Below are 15,528 nucleotides of genomic sequence, written 5' to 3'. Positions count from 1 at the left end.
AGATCCTCCTGATGGGTTTAGTGTCCTTATAAGAGGCACTAGAGAGCTTTTTCTGTCTCTCTCTGCCAGGTGATGACACAATGAGAAAACTGCCATCTGCAAACCAAGAAGATAGCTCTTAACCAGAACCCGACCAGTCTGGTAGTCTGATCTCAGATTTTCAGCGTCTAGAACTGTGAGAAATAAATTTATTTTGTTTAAGACACCCTGTTCATGGTATTTTGTTATGGTAGCTTGAGCTGATGAATGTATCTTCAAAAAAAATTTTTGGATAATCTTTACACATTTTCAAACTGATATTTAACATTTTCTATCATAAACTTAAATAGTTGCAAAGAATGCCATTTCCAGCCTTGTGTAAAAGTTGGCATCACAAACAAAAATAAAACTAACCTCACTGTTTTAAATATTTCCAATGGAATGAAAATATTATAGTGATATGATACCCACCACAATACATTAAAGACATTAATAAGCTCTTTATCCTCTTAAAATTTAACATTATTCCCGTTCTCCCTAAATAAATATTTTTATTCTACTTGCCTCACAGGGTTCTAGTCCCATTTAATGTAATTCCTTGCCTTAAATGTTTTTTGTTTTTTTTTTTTAATTTTTCATCTTATATTTCTCTGCCTCAAAGATATACAAATAGTGTTCTCAGCAGTCCCCCGGATCTGTCTCTTGCTTCCACAGTGTTTGGATGGAACAGACCCAAGGACTCCCCTTCTTCCAGCCTCCGACCACCCTCCAACCTCTTTTCCAGTCTCAACCTTTGGAACCAACTCAGCTAGCCTTGGCCTCCAAAACCAGCCAACACCATTTTTTGAGCTTAACTCCTCATTGCCAAGCAACCATGAGCTCCCAAGTTCATCAGAATTATTCCATCAAGGTGAAGGCCACCGTCACCCACCTGGTCAACCTACCTCTGCAGGCCTCCTACATCTACCTTCTCTGGGCTTCTACTTCAACCACGACGATGTGGCTCTGGAGGGCGTGGGCCACTTCTTCCACGAGTTGGCTGAGGAGAAGGGCGAGGGCGCCCAGCATCTCTTGAAGATACAAAACCAGCATGGCGGCCGCACCCTCTTCCAGGACCTGCAGAAGCCTTCCCAAGATGAGTGGGGTAAAACTCAGGATGCCATGGAAGCCGCCACAGTCGTGGAAAAGAACCCGAACCAGGCCCTTTTGGATCTGCATGCCTTGGGTTCTGCTGCACAGACCCATATTTCTGTGACTTCCGGGAGAACCACTTCCTGGATGAAAAGGTGAAACTCATCAAGAAAATGAGAGACCAGCTGACTAACCTCCACAGGCTGGCTGGCCCCCAGGCCGGGCTTGGCAAGTATCTCTTAGAAAGGCTCACCCTCAAGCACAACTAGGAGCCTTTGGAGCCGAGAGGCTTTTGAGGGGCCCCTCTGCATCCCCCTGGTGTTGGACTTCTGCCTGAGCCTGTCCCTGCAACAACTAGGCAAACTTCTAACTACCCTGGAGCCCTCTCCCTGTAACAACTAGACAACCTTCTAAACACCCTGGAGCCCTCTCTCATGCCGTGGGTCAAATTGAAACAATAAAGCTTTTCACAGAAAAAAAAAAAAAAGTATATAAATAGAAATTTTAAAAACATTTTTTTTTATAACCACAAGGCTTTGCAGTGTGTTAAAAGTATATCTGGAATTAAGTTGTTGGTACAATTATACTTTTACACAATTGATTTAATGGAACAAAATATATTACCAACTGATAAATAATTAAGCACAAAATAATACTTTACTAAAAATGTATCTGTTAGGTGGAAAATGCTTTTTTCCCAATTAGTTTATTTATTTATGGTTGATTATTATTTATTGTAAGAAAAAAAGAGTTCAGTATCAATATCAGACAGAATATTCTAGCCACAAAAGTCACATAGTGAATGATTTCATATATATGAAATGTCCAGAATAGGTAAATCCACAGACACAGGAAACACTAGGGGTGGGCAGAGGAGTAACTAGTTAATGGGTACCAGGATTCCTTTTAGTGTGATGAAAATGTTTTGGCATTAGACAGAAGTGGTGATTATACAATCTCTGAATTTACTAAATGCCACTGGATTGTTCACTTTAAAATGGTTAATTTTATGTGATGTAAATTTCACATCTCTAAAAATTAATTAAAAAAGAAAACAATAACAAGAAAATCTTAATTTCATAGAAATTAAGAAATGCCTTTTAAATAACTCCTGAATCAATGAGCAAATTAAAACCAAAACTGAAACTTGTTCAAAAATTAGTAAAAATACCGGTACGTTAAGTTAAAAATTTATGTGATACAGCTATAATCCCAGGCTGAAAATAAACTCTAAATTAAATCCTCCACATAGAAAAGGAGAAACAACAACAACAGATTTGACCTAAAGAAGTTACGAGAAGAAAATAAAATAAAACTACAAACTGGTACTTTCAAAGCACCAATATAAGTAGTTATACTCTGCAAAAACATATTAAAGGAAAGAGAGAAAATAAAAATTTTGTTAGAACTGAAAATGGGGCATAAAAATCACAACAATAGCAAACACTACAAATTAAAATAAAACCCTTTTCTACATTCTTTGGTTGGTACAGAGAACATTATTGCTTTTATTTTGAATATTCTTACTAAATAAGAAATAATTTTCCAAGTTAATTTGAAAAGAAGTAGAAATACTGAACATCTCAATTTAAAGAAGAAATTGGAAGCATTTGTAAAGATTTACTATTTAAAAATGGATCAGACCAGATGGTTTTATAACCAAATGTTTCTATCTTCAAAGAACACATTTTCCTATGTTACTCAAACAATATTAAATATTAGAAAAAGATGCAAGTATCTATAATCAATTTTATGATGGTAACATAACTTACATGATAAAGATAGCACAAACAAGAATTTATAGAATAATTTCACCAACATATAAAATGCAAAACTATCTCCGCGAGCCTGCGGAGGTTAGTCAGCTGGTCTCTCATAAAATAAAATATTAGCAAATGAATCCAAAATTTTATCAATAAAATAATACACCATAATGAAACAGTATTATTGCTAGGAAGGCAACGATTGTCCAACATTTGGCAATTTTTCAAAATCCTATAACAAACAAATCAAAGAAGAAAAACACATAATTACAAATAAATTCAATCAGTAATGGCTATTGATAAAATTCAATAGCCATTATTAATAAACAAGTAAGTATAAATAAAAGGAAACAACCTAAAATGATAGGCTATTTATTGCAAATTAATAACAAATGTCATATTAAATTTTAAATGCTAGATCCATTTCTATTAAAATCAAGAACAAGAGAAGAAGACCTACTCTCCACACTATTATCACATTATATTTGGGCTTCTAGCTAATGTAATAATAAAATAAAATTAATTCAATAAATATTGGAAATAAAAAACAAGATTATCATTTTTGCATAGCGTGTAATTATATAATTGTATAGTAAACAAATCCAAGTGACCTTAAAAATCCTATTTAAAATAAAAAATCATTTCAATGTCTGGATACAAAATAATTACAAAAATAACTTCATAGCTTTTCTTCATACTCTCAATAGCCAGTAAGAAATGGAAACGGAGGAAAGAAATTCCATTTAAAATTGTAACAAAAACTATAAAATGCATAGACACAAATTTAATGTGAATGGTATAGAATTTTAATAGGAAAAATTATGAACTTTTATTAATAATTATAAAATGATATCTGACTTGGGATACATACAATATTTCTAGGTGAGAAGGATTAATATTCAGATGACAATCATTCATGAATTAATATATAACAACTTTATACTATTTTGATTAGAGTATCTTTTATGATGAAAGAAGGTGACAGGGACAGGCAAAATGAATTTAAAGTTTATAGGGAAGAACATAAATGGAGAATTGCAAAGAAAATTTTGAAAAATTAGACCACAGAGGAGATCTTGCCCTATCAGATACTAAAACTTAATGTAAAGCTAATTAATGCAAATAGGATGATATTGGCTAAAGAATAAATACATTGATGAGTAAAAAATGAACACTGCATCTATAAATAGATTTTAGTTTACATGGGAATGTAACAAAAACTCTAGGTTATACTTCAAATCAGTGGTAAAATAACAGTGAAATGGTGCTGGCATGACTCCCTGTTAAGCTGGGGGGCGGGGGGAGAATAAACAAATTTAGACACCTTAATTCACACAATAAACATACTTAAGGATTTTAAAATATTTGAAAAAAATTTATAAGAGTATTTGAATAACACTGGGTGAAGAGACTTTTTTAAAGTAAGAAAATCCAGAAGCCATAGAAGAAAAGGTGACAGATTTGAATAAATTTTAAAAATGTAATTATTTTATAGCAAAAAAAATCGTAAAATCAAAATGCAAAAGAAAGAGAGAAAAAATTATTTGAAATATATACAGAGCTAATATCATTAATAAAAAGAAAAGTATTTGAATAAAGCAATTCAGAGAAAAATATTACAAGTCACCAAAAAACATGAAATATTGCTTAACCTTTGGAAAAATGGAAACCCAAATAATGAGCTATCATTTCTAACCCATTAAGTTCACAACTTTTTTTTTAAAATGATAACATCTAGGGTATGAGAAAACAAGTAATCTTATATGTTGCTGGTTGACCTGTTGAATAGGCAACCTTTTGGGAACGTAATCTAGCAAAAATCTATTTAGATTTAAACCAGGTACGTATACCAGAAATCTCAGTTTTAACAATCTAGCCTATTAATAAAAAAAATCTGTATACATCTCTCTGTATATATATAATTTTAAAATGTCTGTAAGTTTACAGTGTTATATGCATAATGTATTATATTTATTACAGTATTAATTGTGGTGAGAAAACACTGAAAACAACCATTCTACCCATTAAAAGGAAAGTAATGAAGACTATATGGCACACATCCATACCATGAACAATTATTATTCATCTATTAAAAAGATGTGTGTGTGTGTGTGTGTGTGTGTGTATAGAAAAAAAGAGAGAGAGAGAGCAATGTTGACTAAAGTGTCCATTTGTATACGTTATTTTGGCACCCCCAGTATATATATTAACATGGAGGGATGTCTATGACATGTTAAATAGAAAAATCAAGTTAAAGATTAATGTAAATAAAAATAGATGAAGAACTCCCTACATATGAGTACGTGTATATATGAGCACAGAAGAAATTTAGACCCTAATTCACACCTTGGAGTAAGGAAACATTGGAGAGAGAGTGAGGCTTATTATTTATACTTTTCTGCATTCTTTGGTTGGTACAGAGAACATTATTGCTTTTATTTTGAAAGATGTGGCAGAGACTGATATCTGCCTATCCAACACCATTCTCCTCATTCTCTTATTTAGTAACAGACGCCCATTGCTACTGAGAATGAAAGACTACATTTTTCAACTCCTTTTATAGCCAGATATGGCCATGTATTCAAGTTCAGTGGAATGTACTAGATGTTTTGTATGGGACTTCAAAGAAGTCTTTGAAAAATGGAGGAAGTGAGTCCTTTTTAAAAACATTTTTCTGCTGCTGGGAATGTGGATGTAATGATTTGAGTGCTAGCAGCCATTTTCGACCATGAAGTTACCTGGTGGATGATAGAGCAGAAAGAGCCTGGATTTCTGATGATACTGCAGAGCCACTATAACAACTCCAAACTAGCTACTTTTGGACTTCCTGTATGTGAACAAGAAATACTTCTGCCTTGATTTAACTGTTGTTATTTTGTGGGTTCATGCAATATTCAGCCAAATCTAATCCTAAATAATGCAAAGGAGAATAAAACCAATAAAGCATTTAACAAAAGGAAAAAGAGTCCTATTGACCGTTTTCCCCACTGCCTGAGAGTGATATTGAAGATACAGAATCTGTCAAATATATGGTGATGGAAGGAGAACTGACTCTGGGTGGTGAACACACAATGGGATTTATAGATGATGTAACACAGAACTGTACACCTGAAATCTATGTAACTTTACTAACAATTGTCACCCCAATAAACTTTAATTAAAAATAAAATAAAAATAAATAAATAAATAAATAAATAAATAAATAAATAAATAAAAGAGAATCCGCAACCTTCTAGATGGATGATGTATAAGATCTGATATAGGGATTATATGTTCCTAAAACAATACAATCCTAGGAAAATTACATGTCCCCTTATTATTTTAATTTAAAATTTTGAGTTAACCATCTAACATACTCTACACTCATATATCATAGAATTTGTTCATACTTTGGATTCTTCCAATTAGGTTTTGTCTTTTTACAATCAAGTCCTTTATTACCAAATAGTTCCCCAGGTCATAAAATATTTTCTCCATGGGCTGCAATATTTCCTGGCACTTATTCACATCAGTAAAATGACCAGTGTATTAAAAATCCAACAGAGTTTCCGCAGAAGCCAGTGATGACATGGCCCCTCTTTTGTGGCATGTGTGAAATCTGCCCATCACTATAAACATTCTTCTGCAATGTGACACTTTGTCCCTCTGTCAATTTCATATGTGGTGTTCAGCGTGCTGAGAATGCTGGGGGGGAAATGATTCTTTTTTAGGGAGCACCAGTATCAAATCACAAAGTTAAACCTAGAAAGGGCATCAGAGGCCATTTTGTTAAACCTCTCAATTTATACAAAAGGAAACTGAGGCTCAGAAAGGCCACTTGTCTTTCTTAGAGTAACTCAGCTCTATGACGGTCCAGAAATAGAACCCAAGGGTCTGACTTCAGATTCTAGTTTCTTTACTTTGTCTCTCCTATTGATTCTCTCATGGTAGATGCAAAAAAAGTTTAAAAAGTTTGTTTTTCATTCTTTCAAAGCACATCTAGCTTTGTATTACAGAATATGTTGTTTTCTGGCTGATGTTCAACATCTAAGAGCCAAGAAGTATTTTAAAAAGCAAAACAATGGGATCAGTGGCACTATGTGGTTGAGAAAGGGCTTTCTTTGTAGATAGATGTTCATGAACCTCCTTGACTGTCTCTCCTCCCCCTCCCCCCACATAGCTAAAGCATGATGCTATTGAGTTCTAAGTTGAGTTTCCATCTTTATATGAAAAGTTAGCTTGGCACAGAGTTTGGTAGAGCTAAGTCTGACCAGCTGTGCTCTCAGCCACAAGGGAAATTAAATGAGACAGTGTGGCTGGTTCAGTACAAATCAATCAAAGTCTCTTGAGAATGATCTTGAAAACACATATCAATAAAGGCACTCAAGGAGTCATCTTTTCATATAAACTAATTTTGGTCCCAGTTTCTGAGGTGTCATCCATGTGGACAAAGAAAGTAAGGTGTCTTTTTTAGTTTGACCACTTGGTAGTTCATAGTTCTCCATCAGTGCCATGAGAGTTTTGGGAGAAAGTGGTCCAATATGATACAGTCTGCCAATATCTTAAATTAGATTTGTCTGCCACCTTGAAACAAAACAATAGCTACTGGTCTAACTTTCTTTGCCCATCCCCCATAGACTTTTAAGTGTACAAGTCAGTGGTTTTTAACATACTCACAAAGTTGTACAACCATCACCAATATCTAATTCCAGAATATTTCCATCATCCACCCCAAAAGAAACTCCACATTCATTAGCAGTCACTTGCAATTCCATCTCCTCCCAGCTCCTGACAACTAGTAATCGATTATCTGAATTTATGGATTTGTTTATCCTGGGCATTTCATACAAATGGAATTGTACAATATGTGGTATTTTGTGTTGGGTTTCTTTCACTTAGTATAATGTACTCAAGCTTCATCCATGTTATAGCACGTATCATTACTTCATTTTTTTATATGCCATGTGAATTTTTAAAGGTTGTTCTTTGAGAAAAGGTAAAGTCTAAGTGTTCCTTAATAGAAACCTTTGCTATTCTTAGAAGAGAAAATGAGAGAAGATAGTCAACATAGAAATTTGGCTTTTCAAATTGATATTAATATATTAATAAAAATAAGATAAATTTAAATCCAATAATTAAGAGCTCACAAAAATAAGAAACTAATGAGAGCATAAAATTATCTTAATAACAGATTTTCCTTTATATCTTAATAAAAATTAATGTATATGCTGAATTAGCATACTACAATTTTTAAATATATTTTAATTTTCTGTCATCTGGCAAAATTTTGCCAGCTTCAGTCGACACATGCCTCCATTAGACAGGAAAAAAAAGGGTAAGAAGGAGCATGAGGCTGCAGCTGAATTTAGAAAGTTAGAGGTGTTCTCATCAGCCACATGAGATGGACAGGAGATTCCTTCCAGTAGGCGAGAGAGCAGAGTGCAGACAACAGATGTGGGAAAGGTCCTCATAGCTGTCAAGTTCCAGCATCCTTGGGCTAAAGAAGGGGCGGTGCCAACATGATTGATGTTCAGAGGCAGTACAAAAGCATTGGATTTCTCCCCAACTGCTTGTCACACTGACCTGCACCATCTCTCAACTGCTCGGGGGTTTCTGTCAACTAGTACTGGAGGGGAGCAAACTCTTTGGTGAATAACCTCTTATTGTGGTCATGCCAGAACCCACTAAGAAAGAGGGTAAGACTCATCCATAAATCTTTTTGTTGTAATTTTAATACAGTGCGCTTATTTTGGTATTTATTTTCAAACAAATATCCAGTTTCTTAAATAGACTATATAATAATAGAATTACTGTGACTTCAGGAAAAGATTCCCGAGAGTAAAAAGACCAGAAGAAAAATATAAGAAAGTATAACCAATTGAAAAATATCTGACAATGATTGTTTATGAAGGGATATTGACTAAAATTTTTAATTATGATTTTATAATTCGATTGTAGTAAAGGATCCTTAAAGTGTAATTTAAGGATGTTAATTGCTCATGGTGAGCAGGTTGCGTTTTCAAGTGTATTTTCTTAGTTTCAATCACAAACTTCTCACCCTATATTTGCAGTTTGTGGAGTGTTAGTGGCTTGGAATGCTTTCTTACATGGTTTATAAATTTGATCAAAATTTCCAAAACGAATTTGTGGTATTATTTCCAGATTTGCTATTTTTTTCACCGAAAGACATTTAGAATATACAGATGTAGGCTTTTTTTTTTTTTTTTTTTTTTTTTTTTGCTTTTATCAGTGCTTTTGGAGCTTTATTACATTATTAAATTCTTGCATGGAAAGAAAATCAAACACCTGGGTAAAAGAGAATAACTTTGAGTATTCATTGATGGGTTATGTTCTTTAATGAGTATTAATGCAGATAATTTCAAAATATGTAGCCTTTGAAAATAATTAAACTGAAAATATGAAAACATTCTTCATTAGAAGAAACTTTCTTCTTTCTATAAAAAAAATCAAGATTTTAAAACTACTAATTAACATAAATAAATTGGAGTTAGAAGTTACTAAAATGACTCATGAAAAACATAAATTAATAGCACAAGTACTATTTAGTTTAATTTTTAATGGAAACATCTATTAACATACATATTAGTCTTCCTGAATGCTTATTGAATCTTTATTTTTCACTTCTGCAAATAAAAGCCAAAGGAAAAGATTAGCAGGGAACAAAAGAATAGTATTTTGTTTTTTCATTTTTAATTCTTATACTGCTTTTAGCCATTAGTTTGAAGAACCTTAAAAAGATGCTAGATGTTGAACTGAAAGTTGAAATACTAACCAAATTATCAAAAGTCTCTGAAATATATTTTCTTTATGTAATTAAGTAACCAGTGTTGACAGGCTGTGGTGATCAGTTTACAGCTTGGCTTTACTTAGTAGTGGAGGGCATTGATGGATGAAGTCTTCCACCCGAAATAACCACACCAAATGCATGCATTAATATGGGAACTTAATCCTGACTAGCAGGCAGTGAGTCCAACCCCTGCTAGAGTGTCTTATTTGTAATGCAAATGATTTACATGTGTATTAAGTGTCCTTTTTATTTGATCTGTCACTTGACTAGCCTCTTCAAGGCTTATTTGGATGAAATGCATTCTATGTTTCCTGACTGAGGACAGAATATTGTTTTAATTATCCTGCATTTAGGGGATGAATTTGCATGTGTTATTTTAGAGGCCACTTGAAAATGACAAGGAAGCTGAAAAACTAATAAAGATGACAGACCGTAGAACCTATAGAACTAATTAAATTACTCTGATTGCTACACGCATAAAGTTTTCCTTTATCTGAGTCTGACAACTCCATCTGATACATTCTACTTTTAAAGACAATGACATTTTTGAGCTACAAAGAGGAAAACATATCTTTAACTTCAGCTCCTCCCATCCCCCCAAAATATTTTTTAAATAAATTAACACAGATACCAAAGTCCTCATGATATTTTCTTGCTATAAAAGCACTGTTGATGTGATATTCTGTGTAGGAGTTCCCCCACCCAGGACAGTAATTTTATACGCACAGATTCTTTGGTCAGTTTAAATTTGGGTGGTGGGGAGTGGAGATAAAAAGAGGGTTACTGATATATTTAAAATCCTTTGAGGAAGTACAGGGATTTTTTGTTTGTTTGTTTTTCTTGCCAGCAGAACTGATTCTTAAGGACACTGCTCCTTGAAGAGTGTTCCTGGTGAAATCACTGCATTTTAACATTGTTAACATCAGAAGAGGAAGGACTATGGCAATTTAGGAACTGTTCTGGTCCTTGCACCCTCTCCTCACTGATTTCATTTTTTACTGGGGTTGGTTTTGTGCCATACAAACATCCCTCTGAAAGACAGCTTCAAGAATAAAACTTGCCACCAAACCATTTCTTCAGTCATTTTAAAGTATCTGCAGAAGCATTCCCAAGTGACAGTTTCTTCCCGACCCTCCAGGTTTTTTTAACGTCTCTTCCCCAGGGGAGAGAACCATGCCGAGGAAGGACATGCTATGAATGTTCTTGCTATTAATCTTGATAGAATACATGGGCTGATTTGGCCCTCTTAGGATCCAGGAGGACCTGGCAACTCTTAGAAAGAGATTGAGTTTTCAGCACCTGAAGATGCAAATGATGTATCTTTCAACTGCCTCTCAGCCTCCAGTGGCCTAATTGTGGGAACTTCATGTTGGGTCGTGGGAGAGTTGGTCCTTCTCAGGAGGAGGAAGGACAGATGTAATTTTGGGCCTCAAGGAGGAACTCTTAATGGAAGTAATTAGTCAATGATCCTTATTTAGACCCTGGAAAGTGTTCTGGATGACTTGGTAACCCCTTTTGGAGGAAGAAAGCATTGTTTCTAAGGAACAACCACTTCCCAATACCCTCCTCTCCACCTTTATTCATTGTGTATTTATTCCTTAGCGAACTATATTATTTGCATTATCAGTTCTAGATAAGAGACCTGTCTTGCACTTTGAATGCATGCAGAACCTGAAGCCTAATAATGTTAAGTTATTCTATCCTAATAGTGAGAGAGGATGTGGAAAAAAAGCTTGAGATTTGTGGGAATGCTTTGGATACATTTATTTATGTTGTCAATGATTGAGTACTTACCAGAGGCTAGTTGCTGGGATTTTAGAGATATATAGAGATATATTCAACAGGGTCTCTGTTCCAAAAGCTCTCACAGTTAATTGCCCCTGGGTCCTATGGCATAAAAATAAATAAATAAATAAAAATTAAAAAATCACCTTTCACTGGAAATGTCTCTTTTCCTGTCAAAAAGCAATTTTATCAACATAAAATTAGAAAATTCCAATAGCCTTTCTTGGAATTTAAAACAGTTTAAAAATACTATGAATTACTCTTAAACCCACAAAAATGATTCCTCAGAATTTTATCTCTGTAGTTTCTGATAATTAAAACCATAACGACTGGTTCTCTAATACACTTAGACAATTGTTAACTGTCAAAATGTATAGGACCTAGAAAATTCTCTTCTAAAACACCAAGTTGAGGCCTCAATACAAATTTCACTTTGTCGTGATGTATCCGGCTCTTTCATATTTTATGTACTTAACTTGCAGGAAAAAGGCAAAGTTCTTCCTTGGTGCTTGTGCACCACTCAAAAAACCTTGGGAAATCACTGCCGCTTCCTCATCTTCCATGCGAAATCTCTTCCTAAAAACTCAAACATACGGTACAACATGACTTCGTTTATGACCATAATTTTAAGAGGCCATTCTGATAACTCCAGGAATCAAAGGCATGACATTGTTGCTACAGATTATTTTGCTATATTAGCATGCAGTATCTATCTATCTAATCTATCTCAGCCTTTTTTCAGTAGAAATAGGCGGGAACATAGTAATGGAGAATAACTTTTTTTCTGTCCACAACAGCGTTTCCTTTGCTATATCTTTCTTTCTTGGTCCCCAGAGATTTCATCACATTTTCAAGTTGTGCTGAGTCCCAAACCTAGTATCTGAAAGAAGAGCAGCATTCATTACCTCTTGCCCATTTCTCAGCATGGCTCAAGGCTTAATCATCCTCAGAAAAGGAACCCTGGTGATGGAAAACCTCCCTCTCAAATTTACTCCTTGACCTTCAGCTTCTACCTGCATGAGACTGGATGACCTATTCCAGACACCAAAATAAATTTGCCTTTAGCAAAGTCATCTTAAATACAAAATAGTACCTTTCCCTCAACTAGGGAAAAAGTTAATTTGCAGGAAGTAAGGGAAAGAATGGTCGAAGAGGGGGGATGTTATTCTATCAAGAGCAACTATTTTCCTCCTATGTTGAATGGTTCATTTAGGCCAAGTTAAAGATTTGGATGAGGAATAAAGAAGTTGTATGAATGAATGCCACAATATTCTTTTTTCCCCTGAAAAAACTTCTCTATGCTGTGCTGGAGATATGTGATGTATAGATTTGAGCTGTCTGTTTCTTGTAAGAAGAAATACTCCATGGCCAATGCACACTAGAGAGACTTAATACTTGGCAAAATCGTTCTTTTTCAGTAGACTGATTTTATGACTGTCCGGACCACACCTGTTTTGGAAGATAGATAAAGGACAGCCAATTCTTTCCTCTCAAGCGCCCTAAATATATCGCTTTAAAAAAATCTTTGGAAAGACAAATTGTATCCTTGCTTCTCTCATTCAGTAAATCAGAACTCTCCCCAGACCTCTCAAACAGCAGCGAAGACCGGGAGTGAAAAGTTCCTGAAATGAACAAAGATAGAGGTTAGGCTCCCTGGCTGGGCTGAGGGACCCAAGAGAAAGGGAAAAGTGGAGTACTTGTAATCCTTTGTTCTCTCTATGGCCCACTTGATTTTGGCCATGAGACATGGCCTTGAAACATTTTATTTTAGGCTCCTTATAGACACATAATTCACAGAGTTTTCTTATTTATAGCAATTTTAAAGTCCCTGGATCTGACGTGGATGTTGGAGTACACTACCCAGGCTAAAGTCGCTTTAAAAAAAAAACACTTGGACAGCAAAATAAATAAATAAATGGTCACTTAAAAAACTTGCACGAATAAGAAACAATGTTTTTGCAATACTTCTGTAAACAAATACATCCTTTTCAAAAATTTGGACAGTTGCTGGAAGAGGCTGCTATGAAAGGAAATAAGGGCTATTGTTTTTACAGCCCTAGAAAGAATTTTTGTTATTTTTTGCTTATATTCTTTCTGATTGTTTTATTTAAAACTTATATGTAGGCTTTTTATGGACACACAGAGAAGAATTTTTATTATTGTTAATAATTACTATTTTTATCTGCACTCTTCCTTGATTAGTCTGTGAAACTTGTATTCAGAGACACAAAATACTCTTGGCAGTCAGTGAGTTCTGTGGTAATTCTAGACCTCATCTCTAGACATACTTGAGTGTGTTAGATAATGAAGAACAGAATTAAAACTCTAGCAATCAAAACTAAGCAGAAAACTTTTACTTTCCTGTGTGAGGTTGAGGTGATTTGGATAGCCATGCTTTGTTTCTTTGCTTTTATTCCATATCAGTTTGCGATGGGAACAGATGTCTTTTCTGCAGGAGTCTATAGTCGGTTCAGAGTATTTGGCCCTGTGGAAACTCAGTAAGTACGCAGAGAGGTAGTTACTGAATTATAGTGTCCTGTGTTAGGGTCATCATGAAGTAGCTATTTGTCATTCAAGAGGGGTTTCCAAAATTTGAAAGCATAATGATTAAGGAATATGAAAGTGAAAAAGAAGAGACTTTATCGCTTCATTTCCTGCATGTATGCAAATTGTCTCATTACCAGAGAGAACTGGGCTTCTGTACCCAGAGCTTTGTACAAAGATATCAGTGACCATATTGTCTTGTTGCACCCATGTCTCTTCTATGTGGATAGTCCCAGAAATAACTTACAAGATCGCATCTGCATTGGACAGCCACACAGACAGACAACATGTCACATTGCAGGATGTACCTGTTCATGGGGCTGGTTATATATGTGCTTCTGTATGCATTTTCAGAGTAAAGTTTTAGTCCGTCAGATTGGGGCGTGAAGTGGTTGATTTTGCAAAGAGAAAGACGGGGATCATTTAATCACATGCTTGTTTCTCTCTCTAAAATGAGTACACAAAAAAAGCTACCTGTAATCTGACTTTCATTATACCTTGCAAGTCTGAAATCCACTTTAATAAGACTTTTGCCCTTTTATACTCTCGTAGGAATCTTTGTATAGGCCTAGTTGTCACATTAATACAATATCTAAAATTATGTCTAATAATATGTCAGATGTTAGATCTTAAACTCTTGCTTTATTCATTGTTTTGTCTTGTACTTTAGAGATTTATAAGAACCCGAGGCTAATTTTTTTCTCCAAAATTATCTAATTCTTCCTCTAAATAGCATCAAATGTTTTGTTTTGTTTTTAATTTCTCAGGAATTCTTTGTTTGTATCAGGTAATAGCTTTTATTGTCTATAAAACTTTATGAATCTTGGAAAAGAATTCTCTGCTTATAACTAAAAATTCTCCTATGTGTATAATTCTACATTTTAATTTCTTGTTTTTAAGTTAGATGTCTTTAAAGTCTTTCTGCATATAGTATGTATTTTTGCTTTTTCCTTATGCATATTAAGTAATATTAATTATTAAACATAGTGATATGAACAAAGTATGCTATTCATAGACTATTCTAGACAATTCAAAGTCAAACTGCACCATGTAGTGAATTACTTAAACTTCGTATGCCTCAGTTTTCTCATCTGTAAAATGGTAATAACAATAGTACCTAACTCATTGGGTCTTTGTAAAAATTAAATAAGATAAATCAGGTAAGAAGCTCAAAACAGGACCTAGCACATAATAAGAACTCAAGTATTTCCCTTCTAAAGCAGCAAACTCAGAAATCTTGTCTGGCATAAAGTGTTAAATGCCTCACATTTAATATAAATTTTGAAGGTATTTCCACCAATATATGACAATCACTTTAAGGTACATAACAACTACTGCTCTCTTCCTTACCTGTGTTAATATTTATAACACATTCCCAAACAGCTGCTCTTTATATCATAGCTGTCATCGCCAGCACCATAAGGTTTTTTTGTTGTTTTTAAACCTGTGGTGAAGCAGCTTTCACCCGGGGAAGCTCTGATCAAATAAGAGTTCTGTACTCCAGAGCCTCTGTTGTGTTCCCACTGAAATGTGTTATGT

At 34.4% G+C, this 15,528-nt stretch overlaps 1 protein-coding gene and 1 pseudogene across 11 annotated transcripts in view; both read left to right on the top strand.

Annotated features, from left to right (window-relative positions):
• Positions 1-853: 853 nt before the first annotated feature.
• LOC109447602 (ferritin light chain pseudogene) lies at positions 854-1,379 on the top strand (annotated as a pseudogene).
• Positions 1,380-8,424: 7,045 nt separating this feature from the next.
• Positions 8,425-15,528, top strand: part of MYBPC1 (myosin binding protein C1) — an 89,594-nt gene continuing 82,490 nt past the window's right edge. For all 11 annotated transcript variants that reach the window (XM_019732101.3, XM_019732098.3, XM_088797286.1 and 8 more), the window contains exon 1: positions 8,425-8,548. In XM_019732101.3, coding sequence (XP_019587660.1) covers positions 8,524-8,548 — 25 coding nt within the window. In that variant the 5' untranslated portion in view covers positions 8,425-8,523. The remainder of the gene's footprint in view (positions 8,549-15,528) is intronic.

Source organism: Rhinolophus sinicus, chromosome 1 (assembly GCF_057876585.1).
Source record: "Rhinolophus sinicus isolate RSI-liver-muscle chromosome 1, RSI-T2T, whole genome shotgun sequence".
Lineage (NCBI taxonomy): Eukaryota > Metazoa > Chordata > Mammalia > Chiroptera > Rhinolophidae > Rhinolophus > Rhinolophus sinicus.
This window is presented reverse-complemented; position numbering and strand designations above follow the sequence as displayed.